This window comes from Nansenia antarctica, assembly GCF_963989245.1.
Source record: "Nansenia antarctica genome assembly, chromosome: 2".
In the NCBI taxonomy this organism is placed as follows: Eukaryota; Metazoa; Chordata; class Actinopteri; order Argentiniformes; family Microstomatidae; genus Nansenia; species Nansenia antarctica.
This window is the reverse complement of record NC_137675.1, coordinates 73,231,211-73,255,384: the sequence shown is the minus strand read 5'-3', so window position 1 is coordinate 73,255,384 and position 24,174 is coordinate 73,231,211. Positions and strand designations below refer to the sequence as shown.

Here is a 24,174-nt window from a genome sequence, read left to right as displayed (position 1 = left end):
TGAGTTATCAATTTCTCCTAACCAGTCATCGGTCATCTGTGTGAGCGCAGTTGAGGTAGAATGGCCTTGCCTGTACGCATGTTGGTATTTGGTGGTTAGTCCATTTGACGTGAAATAGTCCTGAATCTGAACATAAATAATCCTTTCCATGACTTTGCTGAGTACAGGAAGAATACTTATAGGACGACTGTTAGGTCCACTGAAAGTTGTTCTACTATCCTTTGGCAGTGGTATAATTTTACCCTCTTTCCACAATCCAGGACACATTCCACTTAATATACATCTATTTAATATATGACCTATAGGCCCAGAAATGTGATTAGCGGCTATCTTCAATATCTTACTGTCTAGGTTGTCAGTACCCGCCGAACCATAAGCAGGGAGGGACTCCAGCAACTTCCTAACCTCCTCAGTGTCAACACATTGAAATTCAAATGAACAGTTCTTACCCTTCATTATTTCGTTGCTTATTAGTTTACAAGTGTTGGAATTGGTGCAGCACATGTTCTGTCTCAATTTGTCAGTTTTACTTACAAAAAAATTATTAAAGTAATTAGCAATATCTAGTGGTTTTGTTAGGAACATCCCATTGGCTTCAACAAATGAAGCACACCCATTTTTCCTTCTTCCCATGATTTCATTCAGAGTGTTCCAAAGTTGTTTACCATCATGTCTAACATCACTTATTCTTTGCTTATAATATTCCTTCTTTTTGGTTTTGTTCAATTTAGTTACCAGATTTCTCAATCTACAATAATTTAGTCTGTCATCTAGTAAACAAGATTTTACTGACACCCTTTTAGCTTCATCCCTTTGTTTCATTAAACATTTCATACCCTCATCAATCCAAGGGGCAGTTCTGGATTTCACTGTGAACTTTTTCATGGGGGCATGTCTATTAACTAGTTCCATAAAAACATTCATGAAAACATTTAAAGAAATCTCTGGGTCATCAGCAGTGTACACATCATTCCAATCTAAATTTCCAACATCATGTATGAAATTGTCTTCATTAAAACTTTTGTATGTCCTTTTGAAAACAATTTTACGGCTTGCTTTTGGAATCTTTGATTTTCTTGCAGTAGCAACCATGTTATGATCACTGAATCCTACTGGCAAAGAAACTGGCTTTGAACAGTGCTCAGAGACATTGGTGTAAATATGATCAATGCATGTTGAAGAAGTATATCCTGCATGATTGGTAAAGATTCTTGTTGGCATAGAGACTATTTGTGACAAATTACAAGCACTAATTACAAGGAGTGAATAAGGAGTGAATACATCTATACCGCCATCTGGTGGGCAGCGGAGGGAATACATCTATACCGCCATCTGGTGGGCAGCGGAGGGAATACATCTATACCGCCATCTGGTGGGCAGCGGAGTGAATACATCTACACCGCCACCTGGTGGCAGTAGAGAACATTACACATTACCTACCCGATAAGTAGCAGCTCGCTGTGATTGATCAATCACATTGCAGGTGCCAGTCAGGTCTGTGTTCGGTGCGTTGGACTTCTTGCTCAGCGAACTAGCAAGCTACTAGCAAAGGTACAAAACTAGTGAAATTGCTAGCTATCACGATTCAAAGGCATGTGCAAGCGAATATCTGCTAGCTGAAATTATAATTAGCCAAGAAAATCTCCGTTTACCATATGAGTTTATTACCAGACTGCGTTTCTCGTGAAGTCATTAGCTAAGCAGGCTAAACGCAGGTGCTTATTTTATTGAGCAAAAATCATAAAATGCACGACTATAACTAACTATTTTAACCATTATTATATAGCTTATAGATTTGAAGAACACACCAAGCTGAGTTTGTTGCTGTGTTGTGGAAACTAGTTCATAAAGCAAGTTTCAATGATATGTAATACAGCCACGTGCGATGTTCTTTGTTTTAACTTGCAGTTGGCCAAGCTGTTGGAGGTTTGAACGATGCTTGACACATCCATTTTGAAGGTAATTATTTCATCATTGCATAAATGTGTAGTATTAATAGTGGCTGATGTCGGTTCAAGTTCTGACCTTGTTAGAAGAAGAATGAATGTTTTATTTGCCATGCAATCAACTTGTCAATCAATTGTTGGAATTTGGTATTTTTTGCTCTAGGCACAGGGTCAGCAATAGTCGGCTCCCCTGGAGCAATTAGGGGTTAAGTGCCTTGCTCAAGAGCACATGCAGCTCCCTCATGAGGCGGGGATCGAACCAGTGACCTTCCGATTGCTAGCCGGCCTCTCTAACCACTAGGCTACCGCCTCCCCCATACCATATTGTTACCTTGCATCTTTGAGACCTAACCTGTATAGTTGACTTGACATGCTTTCTATCGAAGGCTGAGAATCCGTTCTGTCTCTGGGGCCGGATCGTGAAGGGACCAGGGATCGAACCAGAGAGTCCAAAAGCGTATGAAGACCTGCAGGTGAAGATGAACCTCTTCTATCATGAGGTCAACCAGGATGTGCAGAAGATAAAGCCTTCATCTATACACAAAGGGCAGGTAATGACTGTGAACTGTTGTGCACACATTCTCCATCTACCTGTTCTGGAGACATTTTCATGGTATAAGAAACACATTTTGTAGTTTCTAGTAAAAGTATGCCTGCATTTCTACATGGCTTAGCTCAGTGGTTCTCAAGCCTCTCCTCGGGGACCCCCAGCCGCTCCACATATTTGATCCGTTCCACCACCAGCACACCTGATTCAACTAATCAAGTACAAAGCAATTCTGGTTTGTACTCTGGTTTAGCCCATGCATGACTTGAATGTGGAGGTGAATAGGGATGGTGATCGATAAGATGTTATTGATACTAGGGATGCCCTGATACCGTTTTTTTTTTTGCCACCGATCATCTATGAGCAATATCTGCCAATATACTGCCAATACCGATATAAAAAAATAAAGAAAAATAAGAAAATAAAATTTAAAAAAAGAATAATGAAGATTTGTGTTTTTAATTAACACATAAATAACATTAATCTGGTGTAGTCTAAAGAAATATGAATTCAAGAATACAAATAGTGAATTAAATAACACATATTATTTATTTATTACTAGGCTAGAAAAAAAATAAACAAAAATGACCTTATGTCTTGGAACCGCTTTGCATTATTGCAAACAAAATAAATAAATAATATTAATTCAATCAAAGCTCGTTTTCCATGGAGAGTGGCTTATTTAGGCTATTGAGCATGCAACTGTTATGTAGGACACTGTGTTTTGGTGTTTGCGACGTCACTAAAACTACAAACACACCACGGAACGGTGTGGACCTCAATTCTTTCATGCCTCTGAAATATAACATTGGCGAAGAGGATGGCTGAGTTTTCACTACCAACACCAACACCTTTCTGGTCTGTGCTCGACAAGCCTCTGACTCCGTGCGGTTGAAGGAGCACAGCTGTCAACGATAATCAAATCATAACAAGAAAACACACTAACGTAATCACAACAAAACACACAATAAAGAGATGCATCTCTGTACCTCAAATAAACACAGCAAAAATAGGCAAAAGGTAGCAAGCTGCACACCACTGCTGCATAAAAGATATAATTCAAAAGCAAACTAAGTCACATCACACAAATACATACTGATAATATTAAACTATGCATTTTACTTTGCATCATTCTGCGGAAACCTTTATTTTCAACTACACTGCACGGGCGAAGGTCCTTGCAAATAAACCCAGCAATAGAATAGTCGTAGCCCTCTGGGAGTTAAAAGGAAGCCTTGCTTTAAAATATAATGGTTCCAGACTTTAGATTTGTATGTCAGAGGTGCTTTTCGTATGAGTTTTTCCCCGCTTTCAGCCATTCATCATCTTCAACGTAGTTGGTTCATCTCCGTTATACAACGCTCGTGCGCAGCTTGTTTCTCCCCTCAATTTCTTTTTTCAAATATCGATATTTGGCGACGTGAACTGATAATTGTATCACAAGAGGCCGTGACACAATAATCGCTGTATCAATATTTTGTCCCAGACAAAGAAACTAAAACTGAAATTAACACATTAGTAGCACTATCTGGCACGGAGCGCAAAGTATCAATGGGCGCATTATTATTCAGTGGCAGCGACGTGCAGTTCGTCTACCATTTAGATTCCACAATGTTGCATTTCCTTTGACTTTGTTTGTCACATTTTAAATAGATAACATGCTACTTTATAATCAGCTTTCTCAAACAACGTTTGGGAACGGATACCAGGTGTTGCAGGCATCCCCCTGCAATTTGCATACAGACCCAACCGCTCAGCAGACGACGCAGTCAACTTGGCGCTCCACTATATTCTGCCACACCTGGACAATCGGAACACCTATGCCAGAATCCTGTTTGTGGATTATAGTTCAGCCTTCAATACCCTTATTCCTGACCTCCTCCACAATAAACTGGCCCAGCTGAATATCCACCCCTCCATCAGTCAGTGGATTACTGACCTCCTCACCAACAGGAGGCAGTATGTCAGGATGGGCCCTCATCTGTCTCAGCCCCGCACAGTTAACACCGGTGCTCCTCAGGGCTGTGTGCTCTCCCACTTGCTCTACTCCCTGTACACCAACGACAGTACCTCTGGTGACACATCTGTCAAGACCATCAACTATGCAGATGACGCCACCATGGTTGGGCTCATCACTAATAATGATGAGACTGCCTACCGGAGGGCGGGAGGTCGGCCGCCTGGTGTCCTCGTCTGCAGCCAATAACCCGGAACTCAACAACACCAAGACAGTGGAGGAGATTATGGACTTCCGTAAAAAGGCTCCAACGCACTCTCCACTGGTCATCAATAACTCCCCTGTCACGATAGTGGATGAATTCAAGTTTCTGGGCACTACCATCTCCAACAAACTAAAATGGGATAACAACATCACCCATTTAGTGATAAAAGGCCAGCAGCGTTTGTTCTCCCTCCGTCAGCTGAAGTCGTCACATCCTGGTCCAGTTCTACAGGGCCGTCATAGAAGGCGTCCTAACATCTTCCATCACTGTCTGGTACGACACTGCGTCTGCCCGAGCCAAGGCCAAGCTACAAAGAGTCGTAAGGACAGCTGAGCGGCCCATCGGCTGCCCTCTGCCTCCCATCACAGACCTCCATAGCTCCAGATCATTGAAGAGAGCACGCAAGATTGTGGCTGACCCCTCACATCCAGCTCACAGCTTGTTTGAATTACTCCCTTCTGGACAGCGGTACAGGGCCATCAGGTCAAAAACATCACACCACTTGAACAGTTTCTTCCCCAAAGCCATAGCCCTCCTCAATAACTCCTGATCATTGCACCTTGCACATTACATGTTTTTGCACTAAGTTGTTATTTATTCACTTGTATATATTGTGTGTCTTGAGTATTGTGTTGTCGGCTTGTTGTTGTATGTACTGTAGCTTGTTCAGCTTGGAGAATACCGTGTGCACTGCACATGGCGAATAAAGTTGAATTCAATTGAATTGTGGCATAGCCTGAGAGCTTGAATACTGTCTTTTTTGCGACTAAATAAAACTTTACACTTCGGATACCATAGATATTACACACAGTAGATGCCTCGTGCACGACGATAGACAGTCAGACGCATAGCGGCTACATACAGCAGTGTCCGATGAGGTATCTACGTTTCTATATCTACGCCGGATACTACACCACAGAGTTTGCCGCATGGGTTTTTGCAACGCGCAACCGTCAGAAAAAAATGCCGCCATCGATAAAAGAAAGAACAGATTCAGGTTCTCGATTCCCATCCCTAAGAATGACCACAGCTCTTCCTACATGAGATGGAGAAGGTGGGTCTACTGTGTTGCTCCCCCAGGTGTGTGTGGTGTACGTCTCTGGCCTGAAGAACTGGTGCAGAGCCATCGTGGAGTCCCTCTTCCTGGGTACCGTTGGCGGTCAGGCCATGTGCTTCCTGGTCGACCACGGAGAACACACCGTCGTCTGCTCAGATGAGTATGTCTCGACTCTGCTACTGAAACGATACAGAACTAGAAGAACAATGCGTTACTGTAATCAGGGTTCCCACGGGTCCTTGAAATCCTTGAAAGTTTGTGAATTTGAGAGAAAAAAAATCAAGGCCTTAAAAGTTTTTGAAAATTGAGATGGGTCATTGAAAGTGCTTGAATTCCCCTCTCTCTCTCTCTCTCTCTCTCTCTCTCTCTCTCTCTCTCTCTCTCTCTCTCTCTCTCTCTCTCTCTCTCTCTCTCTCCCCCCCAAAAATATAGGTAACATGTAGAAGGGAATAAAACAACCATACTAGTTTGCTGCGGTTAATTAGTTAGATTTGAAAACAGTTCATGGTCATTCCTATTATATAAATTCTCATCTAGATCTGTCTCAAACTATGCTGTGGTGGGCCCTTGAATTTGAAGGAATTGAGTCTTGAAAGTCCTTGAAAAGTGCTTGAATTTGATGTTTCAGAAGGTGAGGGAACCCTGTGTAATGTAAGTAGGGATGCACTAGTATGAAAATTCAGGGCCTTTACCGATTATTCATAACACAATCGGCCAATACCCATACCGATTATTTGTTACATTTACATTGTTGGCTTTTAGCCGGCGCCTGACATTGACCTAAGACCAGTGACACTGCACTCTGCAACTCTTCGGGTTCAGGTGGTGAAACGGGGCTCTGATCTAGAGTCAGTTTACCATAGGGTAATCATTATGTAGGAAAGGGCAAAACTGATCTTAGGTCATTTTGGGTAACTTGGCTGAACAACCGTTGCAAGAGTAGGCGCATTAGGTCTGACAGGCCATCAGAGTTGGATAGACCTCCGGAGAGAGAGGCTTCAGATAGGCCTTCACTGTCTAATCTTAACATAATCTCAGTTTACAGCATGCGTTGCCCAATCCATCCCAGCTGGCTGTTATAATCACTCACTCACTCAAAAAAACAAACATGAGATTAAAACGGATCAAATGATTTGTTAGAAATAGGTTTGTTAATGGGCAGGAGCAGATTACTGCCTTTCAGTAATCCCTGAGTTTGTGTGTGTGTGTGTGTGTCTGTGTCTGGCATCTGGCATCTCTGGACCTATGAGCATTTTGCATCCATTGAATTTCAGAAACTCACCCTTTTGACCACGTACAAGGCTCATTCAGAGGAGCAGAATGTCTGGGTTTACGGACTTGTGATTTCCAAAACCTTTCAGAGAGAATTCACGCTGGTTTTTAGTTACAACAATCAGCCACCAGTGTTTATTAGGATCTACCTAGACAGTATATTCCTTCGGTGAATTGATCACGCACAGACATTAAGAAAATATTCCTAATCAAATGATCATGCCAGGTTAGATATCGCAATATCGGTTTGAATAATCAGCCATGTCAAAGCATTCGGCTGATCAATTTCCTAACCATTATCGGCCAATACCGATTGCTGCCCAATTAATCAGTACATCCCTAAATATATAATGATTATGACATTGTAATTGTCTCCAAAGAACCCTTATATTTCTTTCTCCAGGGTCCGAGCCCCGTTGGAGAAGTTTCTGCAGCTGCCCTTCTGGGTCAGGAAGTTCCAGCTGGCTGGTATCCAACCTGTGAGGCTCCAGGTATCCATCTACGAAGAGAAAGCTGAACTAGTGTAAGGGTTGACTAACTACTGAACTAGTGTAAGGCTTGACTTACTACTGAACTAGTGTAAGGGTTAACTAACTGCTGAACTAGTGTCAGGGTTGTCTAACTGCTGAACTAGTGTCAGGGTTGTCTAACTGCTGAACTAGTGTAAGGGTTAACTAACTGCTGAACTAGTGTAAGGGTGACTAACTACTGAACTAGTGTAAGGGTTAACTAACTGCTGAACTAGTGTAAGGGTTGACTAACTACTGAACTAGTGTAAGGGTTGACTAACTACTGAACTAGTGTAAGGCTTGACTTACTACTGAACTAGTGTAAGGGTTAACTAACTGCTGAACTAGTGTCAGGGTTGTCTAACTGCTGAACTAGTGTAAGGGTTGACTAACTACTGAACTAGTGTAAGGGTGACTAACTACTGAACTAGTGTAAGGGTTGATTAACTACTGAACTAGTGTATGGGTTGATTAACTACTGAACTAGTGTAAGGGTTAACTAACTGCTGAACTAGTGTAAGGGTTGACTAACTACTGAACTAGTGTATGGGTTGATTAACTACTGAACTAGTGTAAGGGTTGACTAACTACTGAACTAGTGTATGGGTTGATTAACTACTGAACTAGTGTATGGGTTGATTAACTACTGAACTAGTGTATGGGTTGATTAACTACTGAACTAGTGTATGGGTTGATTAACTACTGAACTAGTGTAAGGGTGACTAACTACTGAACTAGTGTAAGGCTTGACTAACTACTGAACTAGTGTAAGGGTTAACTAACTACTGAACTAGTGTAAGGGTTGATAATGGTCTTAAATCACTGTAATTGCAATAGTGCTATTAGATTTGAATTGTGTGGTTATTACTGATCCTTGAGAGCTTACGTTTTCATTCTAGACCGTCAAATCAATGGGACAGCTCTGCTACGCGCTATCTGCACAACCTCTTACAAGGTAAACTAATGTTGTATCATTGCAAGATAATTCTGTAGCATTGTAAAGATAATTCTGTGTCATTGTAAGATGAGAAGCGTGATTTTAACATCTTTGTTGATAGTCTTATACAACTTCAGTGTTGAGATTCTCATATCAGCCCCAAATCAGCACTAACTATATTGTCTGTGTGGCCTGGGGTGGTCCAGTGGTCTAGCTCCATGGTGTACAGTGCACACATATCCCCATGTTGGCATGGGTTCGAATCCGGCCCATGCCCTGCTGACATGCCCTCTCACCCTTCTTCTCCTACTTTCCTGTCTGTCTTCACTATATCTGTCCAATAAAATGAAAAATATGAGTGGGACTGCCCCACTCATAAAAATAACTATATTGTCTGTTCAATTGTTTACCTGAAGCATCCAACCAGATGGAGGCTGTGTTGTGTGAAACACAAGCTGATTCCACTTTCATTGAGCTCTACCTGACCATAAGAAACGTGAAGGTGCGATGGTGCGGAAATGTGGATTTGCAAAAAGAAAAAAAAAGTGTGCAGAATTTCTAATGTACATTTGTTTAACGTTAGTCATAGAAGCTAATTCTCCCACTCTCTCTCCCAGATCTGTGTAAATGACGATCTAGTCACCAAGAGGTTTGCATGTTTCCCAAGCGGGAAGAGTCATTCCCCTGCACAGAATGGTGTTGTGGATCGATCCCCTGCCATCCTGACTTGTGACATCTACTCTGACACGGAGAGTTTCCTGGCCACAAATGGCTGCACCATACGATCACTGTCACCCCTGGTCTCACCCAGGCACCCTGCTGTCACTAAAGGTGAATGCACCATTATTATTCTTATTATTATTTTCCCCTTTTCCACAATGCTAATGCATGTATTTTGAAAGGGGTAGATTTTGATGGTACCACTTATAAAAAAAGCCCTCTATATTGATTTCTTCAGTGACCGGTAATAACATCAGGGCAAGTGGCATTGCAGACTTCCAATGGAGCATCACAGGTCAGTGTCACTGCCCATATCAACGTCTAGGAGAGATTACTGTGATTTGCAATTGAATTTCCCCAATTAATTTAAATGTTCTTTGTGGTTTTATTTAAGGGCCAAGGAAAGGTCAGAAAGTTCTCTGAGGGAGGCGGAATTAACCAAAAGGAGGCGCACCATCCAGAGCTTGACAGTGACGAGGGGTACAAATGTTTTTACATCGTTTTGAGAATAAACTCAGAAATATGGCTGCATTATATGCAGCATGATGTAATTAGATCTGAATTGTTTAAACATGTGTGGGTTTAGGCACCATGGGTTGAGAGAGGACACACAGGACACAGAAATTTCTCTGGTGGCAAACTTGTTAAAAAATCTGAATCGGGTCAGGTAAGATATTGACTTTTAGTTTTGTAATAGCTCCAAAGAGAGTCAAGTTCATTCCTACTTTTTCTTAACAGATTCCTGACGTTTCTGAATCCTGCTTCGAGTGCTCAAAGGCCGGTTCCTAATGTGAGTGTGGCTGTTTTTAGTTTTCTAAACTTGCAGTATATTTCACATCCCCTAATGTCTCATTCCTACATATTGGTGATTCATCATCCAAATCCAGGAAGTATACAGTTAGGTCCATATGTGATGGCAGCTGATGAAAGGTGCAACCAGTTGTCAACTGTGAAACCTTGTGAATCCTAAACATAGCTTTCTTTTGAGCAAAATGTGATTTTAGTTTTTCATAATACGCAACTTGAAGTACCCACGCGATATAACAAGCAACTGTTTTACGATTACTAAATACGCTTAATTTGTCAGCAAAGTGAGCTTGTTTTTCTATCTGCTAACAGTAGGGTTTGGGGGTGGGGGGCATGTTTTGTTTCCAAGAAACCAAAGGGGCGGGATAAACAAAAATGTCACAACAAGAAGTTCAGCCGCGAAGTTGTTGCACTGTTGTCCTATATCAGTGCAGACTGGCAGGGTAGGAGCACAGGTTGCATACAGGTTAGAGCACCGTTATTCTGTCATGGTCTGATAATGAAGCATTGTTATTGCTATTATTCGGCCGAATACATTCTGTGGCCAAACCTTCGGTGCATCCCTAGTATCGGCAGATATTGCTCATAGATGACTGTCTTCACTTTTCAGAAAGGCAAACTCAATGTAGAAAGATACCGCACGAGTGAGAGCCGCAGCAGCTCCGCGACACACGCGCTGCTGAGGTAGAGGTAGCCCTGCTGAGGTAGAGGTAGAGGTAGCCCTGCTGAGGTACAGGTAGCCCTGCTGAGATAGAGTTAAGCTGCGTGCACACAAGGCCATTGCGTTGCACCGGAAGTCATTCATCTCAATGGGGCCGTTGCGTTGATCAGTTGCCTTGCTCTGCATTGCGTTTCTTGACCGTCAGGGTGCACCAATCAGTCAAAAAATTTCCGCTTTTTGCGTTGCGTTGGATCCGTTAAAACAACCGGAAGTAAACCGGAAGTCGTTTCTTGCCCAGAGCTCTCGCCTCAGATGTAAAATCCTAAATTTTGGCCGCCATTGGCTAAAATCTGTAATTTGGCTCTACTAGTGTTAATATGTCATTTTATGAAGTTTTTATATGTTTTCAGGCGAGAAAGTAACCATATATATTCACAAAATGTGTCTAGTTTATCAAAATAACCCGTTTATATATCTGATCTGACGTTTTTTTCCCCACTTCTGTGGGAAACTTCGCTAGCAACACGAGTAGAGTTGTTGCGTCTGCATCGCACGTTGAAGTACGTCAAGTCCATCCCACCAGGTTGCGCCAGAACGGTGGGTCACGGTCCGCGGTGTGCACGCAGCTTTAGCCCTGCTGAGGTAGAGGTAGAGGTAGCCCTGCTGAGGTAGAGGTAGTGCTGCTGAGGTAGAGGTAGCCCTGCTGAGGTAGAGGTAGAGGTAGAGGTAGCCCTGCTGAGGTACAGGTAGAGGTAGCCCTGCTGAGGTAGAGGTAGCCCTGCTGAGGTAGAGGTAGCCCTGCTGAGGTAGAGGTAGCCCTGCTGAGGTGGAGGTAGCCCTGCTGAGGTAGAGGTAGCGCTGCTGAGGTAGAGGTAGCCCTGCTGAGGTAGAGGTAGCCAGTGTGGCCCTAGTGTAACTGTTAGCCTGTGCTGCGGTAGCAAAGTAGAATCTTTCACTACTGGCTTTTGAGGACAACAAGATGATATTTCACCTGAGCATGATAATAGGCCGAACCGTCCCCTTAAGTACTGTGGATGTTTTGATGTTTAGACTGATCTTGAGGAAGAGAATGAAGAAGATGATGTTCATGGGATCTCTGGGGCTAAAGATGAAGAGGAGCTGGTTGGTGCAACCCAGCAGACCGTAGATGAAACAGCAGGATGGTATGAATGCACGTTACACAACTGCTACTACTACCACCCCTAAGTAATTGTTAGATTTTAAATTCCAAATTGTTGGAGTATATAGCTAGAAGTATAGAGCTAAAAGAAGACAAAATACTTCCTCTTTCCAAAAAATTACACTGTATTCTATTGAGGTTAGGGCTGCAACTAACGATTATTTTGGTAGTCGACTAATCTGTGGATTATTTTTTCGATTAGTCGTGTGGATTCGATGGATGTGCCATTTTTGATGGAGGGCAGTGAGCGGGAGACAAGAGCATGTAGTCATTGCCACACTGATAGCGATTAGCGATAGCTAAGGAAAGTAAACACCTACACAAACCGGAAGAAGCACAGCACAGGCATTGAAAACACACTGCCAACTAGCGTTGTGGCGGTGTAATTGCAGGGTGACACAAGACCGACCGACGCAGAAGTAGAAATTGAAACAGCCCTCTGCGTCGCTGCGCGTAAATGGCGACGCAGAAGCATAAATCCGGCTTAACTAGCTATCTAACCTAACGTTACGCCAAGCTACAGCTGCTCACAGAGCTAGTTGATTGGCTAGCTAGCATTGCTGGCTAGACTACAGACAGCTCACGTTAGTAGGCTACGCTTGGCGCTGTTTATCTTACAGACAGCTCGCTGGTGGACTCAACATAATTGAAATAGCATTCACTTATCAAGCATCATTCATGATCATCCACCATGACTACCTGGTATTTTAATAGCGACCACCCCTCACTTCATTTCATCTCGCGTTCTCCTGGCTTCAACATGGAAAACCCCTGCTACCTAACGTTACATACAAGCGCCTCTGTCTGTCACACGCGTGCCACAGGGCAAATAAATTAATAGCACAAACGCGTGTATTGACTATAAAACAGTATTAATGCATTTTAACATTGAGACATGTATTTTGTATTGACTATAAAATAGTATTAATGCATTTAAACATTGAGACAAGAAGCTGTCTTCTGTACCCGCTCTCCCAATATCTCAAACTGTGACCCCCCTCCCCAAGAAAAAGTTTCAGGCACAGGATTTTTTCCCACTTTAAGCCCTGCAAAGGTATAACCACTTGAAATGCTAATGTTGCCTATGCGCAACATCAGGTGTTAAGGACTATAAATCACACATTTATGCTTAGGCTATCATGTAAAATAATATTTTTGTGGCTCAAAGGCTGAATCAAAACACATGTGGGTATTAACTGCCTATACCTGTACAAAAAAGTCAGACGTGTTATCCCTTGGGAAGTCCTAATCACAGTTTAATTTCATGCAAGGCAAACTGGGTCCGGGTATCAAAGGGTTATGGGGGTAGAGCAGGGTATCCGCGGTGTCTTGAAAAGTATTAAAAGTTGATAAATACATTTTGGGAAAATCAAGACCCTTAATAAGTATTAAAAAGTCTTATCGCTTTTGAGGTCTTGAATTTTGTAGGTATTTTTCTGAATTAGACTCTGTCCAAAGAGTTTGAGTCCTAAAAACTTTTAGTAAAAGTTCGTGAATTTATTAGTTTTATTAAAAAACAAGGATCAATCAGAAATTCTGTTGTATGATAGTGGTCTAGTCTATTGTAAACTAATACTGTTAAGTTAAAGGTGTTGTCAGTGGTTACAGCTCGAAGTGGCGGTGAGGTCTGGAAAAATATTGACAAGGTCTTTAAAAAGTCTTAGAAAGGTATTGAAATGAACCTCAAGATTCCTGCATATACCCTGTAGAGCAGGGGTGCCCAATACGTCGATCGCGATCGACCGGTCGATCGCAAATGTAGTATGGGTAGATCGCATGGCATTGAACAAAAAGAAGAAAAAAAAAAGAAAAAGAAAAAAAAGTTCGCCTATCATCCATCCTCTGGCTTTTGCCACTTGATTGACGTACAGGTAAGCCAGTCTGAGATCTGATCTTTTCACCCACACCTAACACGCGGTTCACCACGCATGCGCAGTCAACAGCACCAACTACAAAATACAAAATACCGGCGAGACTAATTACCTAGTTAGCCTTCCAATTTCTACTATTTACTATATAATACTAAATAAAGGCTATACAAATGAGTGGGGAAGCTGGACCAAGTAAGAAACCAATAACGTATAACTTCCATCCAGAATGGGAGGAGGACTTTTTTACACGATGTGATATTGGAAATGCGTCTGTCTGATCAGCAAATCTACGATGGCTATTTCGAAGAAGGGAAATGTGGCAAAAGAGTGAAAACGTACGGCTGCAACGATAGCTTCTTATCGCGTCAGTCACGTTCTTGTTAAACACAAGAAGTCATTCAAAGACGGCGAAATTGTGAACAAAGTTTCTCGAGGCTGCAGATTGCCTTTTCGATGACAGATCCACAGTGGCTGATGACACCTTGCAACCAGCTCCTACAGCCCTGACTATTAGAAACTAGCTGCCTCCTCCCAGTGCCAGGTCTCCCACTAAGGTAGAGAAATGCATTTATTTCCTCCTTTCAAACTAGGGAACTACCTGTTTTGTATCTGGTTTACTTTTCTGTTTGTTGGATCAGTAGTTGGCTATGGTACTGCAGACTGGCTGTCAGTGTGTGAGTGAGAGAAAGTGTGTGTGTGTGTGTGTGTGTGTGTGTGTGTGTGTGTGTGTGTGTGTGTGTGTGTGTGTGTGTGAGTGAGAGAGAGAGAGAGAGAGGGAGAGAGAGGGGGAGAGAGAGGGAGGGTTTGTGCTATGGCTCCCTATGCAGACTGGCAAATGTGTGTGTGTGTGTGTGTGTGTGTGTGTGTGTGTGTGTGTGTGTGTGTGTGTGTGTGTGTGTGTGTGTGTGTGTGTGAATGTGTGTGAGCGAGAATAGCAAAGAGGGAGGGTTTGTGATGGTCTTCTCCTGTGGCTGTGTGAGAGAGAGAGGGAAAGTGTATTGTGAGTTTACTATGCAGGCTGGGAAGTGTGTGTGTGTGTGTGTGTGTTTGTAGTACGTGCATGTACGTTTGCGATGTTGAAACTAGACTGGTAGATCTTGGCAGACTGGCTACTTGAAAAGTAGTTCTTGGTTCCAAAAAGTGTGAGCACCCCTGCTGTAGAGGGTCTCCACAAGACAGTTGGGTACAACTATCAAACCCCATGTCTCCTAGTGTTGTCATAAACAGACTTTATTTGGCATAATCAATCGGTGTACAGATCCCCCCAAAAATCTGCCATTCCTGGTTAAATTTTACGGATTTCAATCACTTGAGATTATGTTTCCCATTCATCTTTCTCCCCACAGATGATCCTGTTGTGTCTGGAATGCACAAAGATCTCAGTGCTGCTTGGTTCGTTAGACTTCAACCCTGAGGTGGTCCAGAAGACCCTCATTATCGCTAACTCTGCAGAGGAGGTCGAGCATGTCTTTAAGGTACAACACTCCTGTGTGAAGAGGGTTTTTTCATTTTTGCAACCTTATATTGGGAGACTGTCTTTTGCAGGGGTAGTGGAAGAACCAAAAGACCATTGTTGTATATTTGATGTATCACCAGTTGCCTAGTTATGGCTTTGTTATGCCTACCATTTTTTGCCTAATTTTAGCCATTTGACCAGTGATTGTTATGCCATTTCGTATGTTAATTAATTTAATTTTAATTAATTTTGCCATTTAGCAGACGCTTTTATCCAAAGCGACTTACAATTACGAATTACAGGGACATTCCTCCTGGAGTAACTGAGGGCTAAGTGCCTTACCCAAGGGCACACTAGTAGTGGTGTGGCTTCAGGCGGGATTTGAACTCACAACCTTCCGATCACAAGTCCAACTCACTATCCACTAGACCACCACTACCCCATGTATGTCTATGTCTATGTATGTCTGCTCACTGTGCCAATGTCTACACGTCTCCTGAATATTGTAACAATTAGTTTGTGCCATTTTAGTTTAGCATTTACCTTTGTAAACATGTATCTTGTCATGCAAAATATAAATCACTATCTTGGAGAAAAAGTACTGTAGAAGTATAATAAATAATAGTTGGTCATTAATTAATACATGTTTAAAAAAAATATATAATCAGTATTTTATTTAATTTTTCATATTGTCACATTTGGTCAACACATTTCTTGACTCATACAACTGTAGTATAAAATGATAACTATCACAGAATAACTCGATTGGACAATTTCTCCTACATAACACTGTCACCAAACATTAATACATGTTTTTAACTTTTAACTTATCTATTTGATCTTCCCTCCTTGTATCTGTCATTCAGGGTGTGACCAGCACATCTGCATTCTCCCTGAAAGCTCATGAGGGTTTAACATACCAGTTTGACTTTGTGATTGAGCAGTGGAGGAAGGACATTGGACTTGGCACTCATGTTATTCTGGGTAAATTAAATAAATACATTATTTGACATTTAAATCTTGTCAATTTCATATTATTGATAACTTTCAACACATTTCTCCCTGTATTTCCCCTGTATTCCAGTCTGTATTTGCCCTGTATTACTGTATTGTCCCTGTATTCCAGTCACCACCAATGAGTGTCTGAAGGCCCTGGGCATCAGGGATGCTACGTGTGTCGTGCATTACGGCTTCCCAAGCTCCCCTAAACTGTTTGGCAGCCGTCTGTTCTGCATGTCTGACAACTTCCAGAACCTCTCTGACAAGGTAGGACAGACCAGCTACCCTCCACTCCTTTCACAAGCATACTGAGTCCACAGGTCTTTTTTTATTTATTTATTTTCTGTTTTATACACAAGACAAACAAACAAACTAACAAACAACAAACTGCCAGGCATACATGTCTAGTATGATTTGGTTCAAAGCAAATTCCCAAAATGCAACATCGTCAGGTATTACAAGGGTACAAGTAAAATTACAAAATAAAAAGTAAAAATAAAAAACTGCACAGGCTTGCATCACTACAGGATATAATCAAACATTTGAATAAACTTTGAGAGTCAATAATTGGACCCCATATGTTCAAATATCTATTGGGAACTTTAGAGTTGTAGAAGCGCATTCTCTCCATCTGCATGATACTGATTAATCCGTTGAGCCATTTCTGGAAGCAGGGAGGTGGAGGTGATTTCCAATCCAATAGAATAATTTTCTTAGCAGCAACAATACCAGTCATTCATTCCGACAGTTCCTCAGGCGTATAGTTGGAAGCAGTCTCTGAACATCCAAAGAGTGCCAGTTCAGGATCAGGGGGAATGTCCCTTCCATAGACCCTGGAAAACCACCAGAATTTTTTGCAAATGAGGACCGAGCCAGAAAAGATGCGCTAGAGACCCATCTGCATTTTTGCATCTGTCACACAGTGGAGAAACCGATGGATAAATTCGGTGTAATGTCTTTGAATAGTGGAGTCTATGGATGTCTTTGAATTGGATCAATTTGTACCTGACATTAATTGATCAAGATTGAATTCTAGCTAAACCTTCATTCCAAATGTCGTCAGTCACCTCGATATTAAGGACCAGGCTTCCCTCAGATGGTCAGTGGATACAGATGTGCCTCACCTGGGAAACCCCATTGCCAGTGGGACAAAGCCCTAGCGTTGGCTGCCCAGAAATAGTTACGAAATACAGGAAGGCCTAATCCTCCCTCAGTTTTCGACTTTTGCAGATGTGCTTTCGATATGCGATGAGCTTTATATCCCCAAACAAATGGAAAGATAATGGAGTCCAACTTCTTAAAAAATGCTGAAGTGAGGAAGATTGGGAGATTCTGAAATAAATAAATAAAAACATCTTGATCGTGTTGATACGGCCTATCATAGATAAGGGCAGAACGGAGAGGAGCTCTCGAAAGCACGTCTACTCCATCCACTACTCACTAGCGCCCCCCAGTTCACAGGTCTTTTAATTTGCGTATTATACCTGTTGCTTTGCAAACGTCTGAGAAATGTGCCCCATTTCCCAGCACCATGATTGTATTGGGTATGCTTTCTCAACCTCAAGATTGCTGTCTGGACTCACCAAAGGCTTTTCTTCAACAGGACAAGAAGGGTGCATCCCACCCCCTGAAGTCACTCCTGCTGCTGTCTGAGAGGAACGCCCGTCACGTCATCGGGGTCCTGCGCTACCTGAAGCGCACCGAGGCATCGCTGCCCCCCGAGCTGCTCCACTTCGCCCAGGGGGTCCTGCAGGCCAAGGAGGAGCAGAAGACTGACAGGCCCTTCTGCAGCTACCTCAAGAGCTTCGGCTTCTGCAAGTCAGTGTTTAGAATACGGACGGATTTACCTAAAATGTACTTGATTTGACATTAATGATCTGCTAACATGCAACAGTAATTAGCTGAACCCTGGATTCGGCTATTTTGCTTGTAGGTATGCGTCTGAAGAAAGGTGAAGTGGAACTGAATTCTGTAATGCTTAATGACTTTCTTTCTGTTGCAGGGACAGTAGTGTTTGTCCTTATCGACACAGCATCAGCCCCAAGCAGGACCGCCCACTTCATCAAGACTCAGGAACTATAGTGGTGAATCATAGTTTATGATTCATCGTTTATGATTCACCAAATTTTTTGACTATGGTCCAAATGTCATTCAGAGTATATTATATGGGTGGTAGTGGGTGCTTGTCTATCTTCCACAATGAGATGAACCTCTAACTGTAACATGCCTATCTGTGTATGTACACTCACTCAATATTTCCCTTTTTACCTGTTTGTCATCCAAGGTTTTGCCCTTGCACATCAAGACCGCTTCCCTCTATGGCCGCATTGTGAGCAACAAAGACGACTGTTACGAGAGCCTGGCTGCAGAGATGGTCTCTCACTACGCCAAGGAGAAGCTGTGTGCCAAGGAGGTGCTAGAGGGAGGCCTCTATGGAGTACAAGAGGAAGAAGCCTATCATAGGTCAGGAAACCCCCCCCCCACCAAACACAACATGAATACAACATTTCAGCTATGAAACGACAATGTTCTCAATGTCTTTCTTTCTTTCTTAATTCTTTTTATTGATTTTTTAGACATGAACATAGACAATACACATTACCGATTGGGGTGATCGGGTGAGCTGGTTCAGATTAGACACGAATAACAGGATGTAGGCAGCATTACAAAAAAAAAAATATATATATATATACTGTGTATATATATATATAAACAGTAACAACAATGGAGAGCCAAAACGTGACTCCATGGCATCTAATCATGTTCTCAATGTCAACAATCGGGTGACATTAGAGAGAAGTCCCGTTTGAGTGTGTTTTTTTGAGGCGGCTCCTCTGAGAGACTTAACCGTCTCCCCGCTCTGACGTTCATCTCTGTCAGAGTGCGGGTGACCTCGGTGCCAGAGGCGGCCGGGCGTCTGTTCTCCAGCGTGACGGTGGCGTTCCTGGACGAGGGGCGCGAGCAGGAGACGAAGGCCCACCAGCTGCTGCAGCTGCCTGCTCAGTTCCACAGCCTGCCTCCCCAGGCCGTGGAGATGGTTTTGTGCCGGGCCAAGCCCGTCGACGCTGAGGTGGACTGGAACCCCAAGGTCAGTACAGTTACAGGACTCGAGTATCACGATTCGCAAATCTATGTACAAAAGAGACAGAGATGAGCAGACCAGCTAGCTAGCTTGCTAGTTCTTTGACACTATTCACACCATGGAACTATAATCAGACACTTTCTAGTCACAATAATAACGACCAATTTGAACCAGCGTTCTCTGTCACAATTATATTTGCTAACGTTTCAGCTTACTTTCATCTGCAGACATCTCACCCTGCAAAAACTCTCTCGCATTGCGGCTGCACAGTCGCGCAAAAATCGTTATATTCTCCAGCGTTGGCCTTGTGGGCGACCAGGTGCCCGCGGGCACCGTATTGGCTACCCCTGCTGTAGAAGAACATCATACAATGACATTCCAAGGGTGTAATTTACCCGCTCTGGGCTCACCATCTCTCCTCTGAGCAGGTCACGAGAGCCATCAGTCAGAAGATCAAAGGCCTGCATCACCAAGCCAAGGTCGTTCTGTGTCTGGGAAACACCGTCTTTGTTGATCCCATGGTAGGCTTTACATTACACTAGGGCTGCAACTAACGATTATTTTGACAATCGATTAATCTACCGATAATTTTTCGGTTAATCGATTAATCGGATACCCAAAAAAGTGGGGGGAAAAGATTTAGAAAAAAAGTTTTTTTTAATTATTTTTTTTACATTAACCTTTGACTGCCAGCCATGTTCAGAGCGGAGAGCTCCACACTGCCAGACTTTTGGGGCATTTTCGCTGAACTTTGAAGACCCACCAAATATTGACTTTTCGGACTACATAAACATTGAACATATCTACCAAAACTTTAGACTCTCTTCTTTCATCAGAAAAAGAACGTTTGTTTCTAGCCTCTTTGAGTGTTTAGAAATCGGCCGTAGAACATAGGGTGGTTTCAGCAAAAACACCTGATTTTGACCAATAAACAGAGAAAACGAGCTTTTTCTGCAGAACTTTTTATTTTTATTTTTTTTGCTGCACTTTTTCTGTATCATCCGACTCTGAACTGTTTGAAGAGTCGCGCGATGGCCGCGCTGCTCCGCGATGCTCCGCAATGCTCTGCGCCGCAATGCTCCGCGCCGCGTTTGGCACATACCCTGATCCGTTTCGCCATTACTACAACCCACAGCAAGCCACTTCCTTCTCCAGGCTTTTATCGAACTACTGCCCCCATCTGGGACCGAAATACATTACACCCAAGTCTGAAATTCACTCGCTAGGTGTAGAACATGTCAATAACGCGATCCCCGCGAAAAAAAAAAAAAATCTATAAGACGCCAATTGGCGTCTTTGGCAGTCAACGTTACTATTCTATAAGACGCCAATTGGCGTCTTTGGCAGTCAATGAGTTAAAAAAGATTTCTTCACTATGAACTGGAGTAAATGGACCGAATGAATGAGTAGGAAGGAAGCCCCCCCCCCAACCCTCCCCGATCCCACCCCTCCCACCCTCCTCCCTTTGTCTCTTACTTTTCTATTTCTATCCCTATAATTTCTCTCTTCTTTTTTTCAAATATATTTTCTCTCTAGTCTCTATTCTTTATTTTCTTTATTTCTTGTTCTCTCTATAAAAAAAAAAAAAAAAAAAAAAAAAATGATGCAGGATGAACTTAAACAAGTGAAGAAAACTTGTAAAGTGTGTGAAATGAACTTGTGAAATGTAATGTAAAGTCCTGCAATAAAGTATATAAAAAATAAAAATAAAAGATTTCTTTTGCAAATGTTATTTTATGTTTTCTAAATCAGCCAGGCCTATACATATACATGTGCAAAATGAATAAGTATTAATAAATATATAAAACAAATATAAATAAAAAAGGCTTTGCTACATCAAATAGGTTTAACAACAGGCCATGGACTATGGCGGTAGATTGTTTCAATAAAGTAGTTGAACTCTAGCTCAATACATGCATTGTTTTAGGTAATAACTTTGCTTAATGTAAAGGTCAGTAACCCAAAGTGCAATATAGGCTACAGACAAGACACTAATGTTTTTATATAACAGATATGCTCCAAAACAATGCAATGTGTCATTGTGTCCTCTCACTCCATACAATAGGCTAGGCTACAGTCAGTGCCTCACTCTAACTCACGGGTAGCTTGGTAGGCTACCACTAGCTAGCCTTTAGCTTATCACCTCTGCTCTACCACTGACGTTAGCCAGCTAGCTAAATACACTTGTCATGCAATATTGAATTCATGAATGCGAGCAAACACTCACTGGCTATCGCATTACATTACAGTCATTTAGCTGACGCTTCGCCAGAACTCACACTAACGCATTTGCATGGAGAGCAGGAGACCATGGAAGGGCTGAGCCCAGCAGGACTTATATAATAAAACAATAGGAAGTTAGCTGTAACCCTCCTCTATAGAAACATAGTTAGTGTAACCCTCCTCTATAGAAACATAGTTAGCTGTAACCCTCCTCTATAGAAACATAGTTAGTGTAACCCTCCTCTATAGAAACATAGTTAGTGTAACCCTCCTCTATAGAAACATAGTTAGTGTAACCCTCCTCTATAGAAACATAGTTAGTGCTCTGGTTCTCAGCACAGCTACGCAGACTACAGCTGGACGAGCAGCGTAGTGACAGTCAGCTAGCGGCAGCAGCGAGCTAACCCTGCTAGCTAACTCACTAGCATGTCCTGACAGCAGACAGTCATAGGACAGTCATAGGTTCTGCCCTTTCCGGCCATAGGTAACGCTATGATTCGCTATGATTCGCGATGCCTACACCGGCCTCAAGACAGCGTGGCGTGCGTCAACAGGAAGTAGGTTTGTTATGGAAACAAAACCCGAAAAAAAAAAAAGAAGTAAAAAAAAAAAAAAAAACGACGAATCGATAATGCCATTCGTCGCCAACGAATTTCGTTATCGATTATTATCGATTTAATCGATTCGTTGTTGCAGCCCTACATTACACTTAGCACTATAGCAACTTGATAACCCAGAGTTATCTCTACTTCATTTCAAAGTCAACTGAACTCCTGGCCTAACCCTTGTGTGGCATGTCTGTAGGTGAGAACCACCCGTCTGCCAGGCCTGAAGATATCCATAAACGAGTACAACGTCCACGCCGAGATCCTGAACACGGGGATGGGCACCAGCAACCTGCATCACCTAGACCTGCTGAAGGAGCTCTGCCGGGGGGCTGTGCCTGCCGGCGCTGGGGAGGTCACTCACAGCCTGGGGTGAGCGATGAGGCTTCCAGCACCACACACACCAGACATCCTAATGACCTCCTAACACGTCAGGGGACCCGTGGCATTTCGTTTCTATATGATAGAGAGATTTGTCGTTCTCAATCTCAACCTAGTTCCCCAATAGTTGCTGAGAGCACTTCACTGGCTCCCCATTAATAGTGTGTGTGTGTGTGTGTGTGTGTGTGTGTGTGTGTGTGTGTGTCATGTTAGGCCGGAGGGCTCTGAGGTGACTCTGGATGTGTACCAGGAGGTCCTGACAGACCCACCCACCCAGGCCCTGACAGACCTACCCCAGGCCCTAACAGACCCACCCCAGGTCCTGACAGACCCACCCACCCAGGCCCTGACAGACCTACCCCAGGCCCTAACAGACCCACCCACCCAGGCCCTAACAGACCCACCCACCCAGGTCCTGACAGACCCACCCACCCAGGCCCTGACAGACCCACCCCAAGTCCTGACAGACCCACCCACCCAGCTCCTGACAAACCCACCCACCCAGGTCCTGACAGAGGTCCTGGCTTCCCCAGAGCCATGCGAGGCCCCAGTACCTGTCGCAACACAACCAAAGATGCAACAGTGGAACAGCCTCATAGCCAACCTGAAAAACGCCACTGAAACACTGAGGTTTGTTTCTTCTTCTTGCCCAGAGAGAAGGGGCTTCAAAAACTGACACTAAGGGCTAGATTTCACTGGCTGCGTCAACCTCGGCGGCATGTTAATGGGTTGGAGCAGCCATACAGCCCATGTTAATGGGTTGGAGCAGCCATACAGCCCATGTTAATGGGTTGGAGCAGCCATACAGCCCATGTTAATGGGTTAGAGCAGCCATAGGGGCCCACCTGAAAATTATCGTACCAGCAACATACACTACAGTTTCAATGTCTACCTCTATAAATATGTCTTCTTCTTTTTTTTTTACACTTTCGCTAAAAGCCCTGTAGGTACTATTATACTATAGTAGGTGTTGCTGAGGTAATTAAGTACTCTTGCTCTGAAAGAGGGTAAACAAAAACGACATGACTGCTTTCTGCTTATAACCATTTCACTTTTCGCTCATTAAGGATGGATGACAGCAGACTGAACCCAGAACAATTTATAATGAAGTGAAATGAAACAGGATATTATTGACGGCCATTATCAAAGGCAAACTCAATGTACAAAGATAAGGCTGGCTGTAGCAGCTCTGCAGTAGAGCCGCAGTAGAAACACTTCCAGTAGTGAAGACGCAACTCTGTGCTGCGACAAATAAAAAGTAATGTTTGGTTAAACAATGTTTGATTGTTGTGCTTTCTCTCACTACTCTATGCAACTTTACCCCATGACGCGTTTGAGTGCTTTTAGAGTTTGTATGGGAAGTGTGAGTAGTGAACTACTTGTCATGTCCTCTCTGTGGTGCCTTGATCTCACATCTACATGTGATGTTCACCAGACAGTTGTTGTCTTGCAGGAATACTGGCCTGAAAGGATTGTCTCCCAAAGAATGGATTTCCGCAGTCCAACCCCCATGTGAAAATGGTATGAAAACATAATTGTTTGCATGCAACCCTGCTTTCAAATCAATGGCTCTCTCTCTCTCTCTCTCTCTCTCTCTCTCTCTCTCTCTCTCTCTCTCTCTCTCTCTCTCTCTCTCTCTCTCTCTCTCTCTCTCTCTCTCTCTCTCTCTCTGGCGTTTTTAATGTGGTGAGCCACATAT

General features: G+C 43.0%; 1 protein-coding gene across 1 annotated transcript; it reads left to right on the top strand.

The window, feature by feature from the left end:
- Positions 1-1,935: 1,935 nt before the first annotated feature.
- LOC308150577 (putative ATP-dependent RNA helicase TDRD12) lies at positions 1,936-22,470 on the top strand (the record flags this gene model as incomplete). The annotated part of the gene is made up of 16 exons (XM_080523394.1): positions 1,936-1,959; positions 2,333-2,497; positions 5,796-5,932; positions 7,448-7,567; positions 8,453-8,508; positions 8,907-8,992; positions 9,108-9,290; positions 15,076-15,204; positions 16,052-16,169; positions 16,312-16,451; positions 17,788-18,002; positions 18,187-18,268; positions 18,469-18,647; positions 19,065-19,272; positions 19,695-19,787; positions 22,294-22,470. The coding sequence occupies 16 exons, from the start codon at positions 1,936-1,938 to the stop codon at positions 22,468-22,470; spliced, it is 2,112 nt and encodes a 703-aa protein (XP_080379520.1).
- Between the last annotated feature and the right edge of the window lie 1,704 nt (positions 22,471-24,174).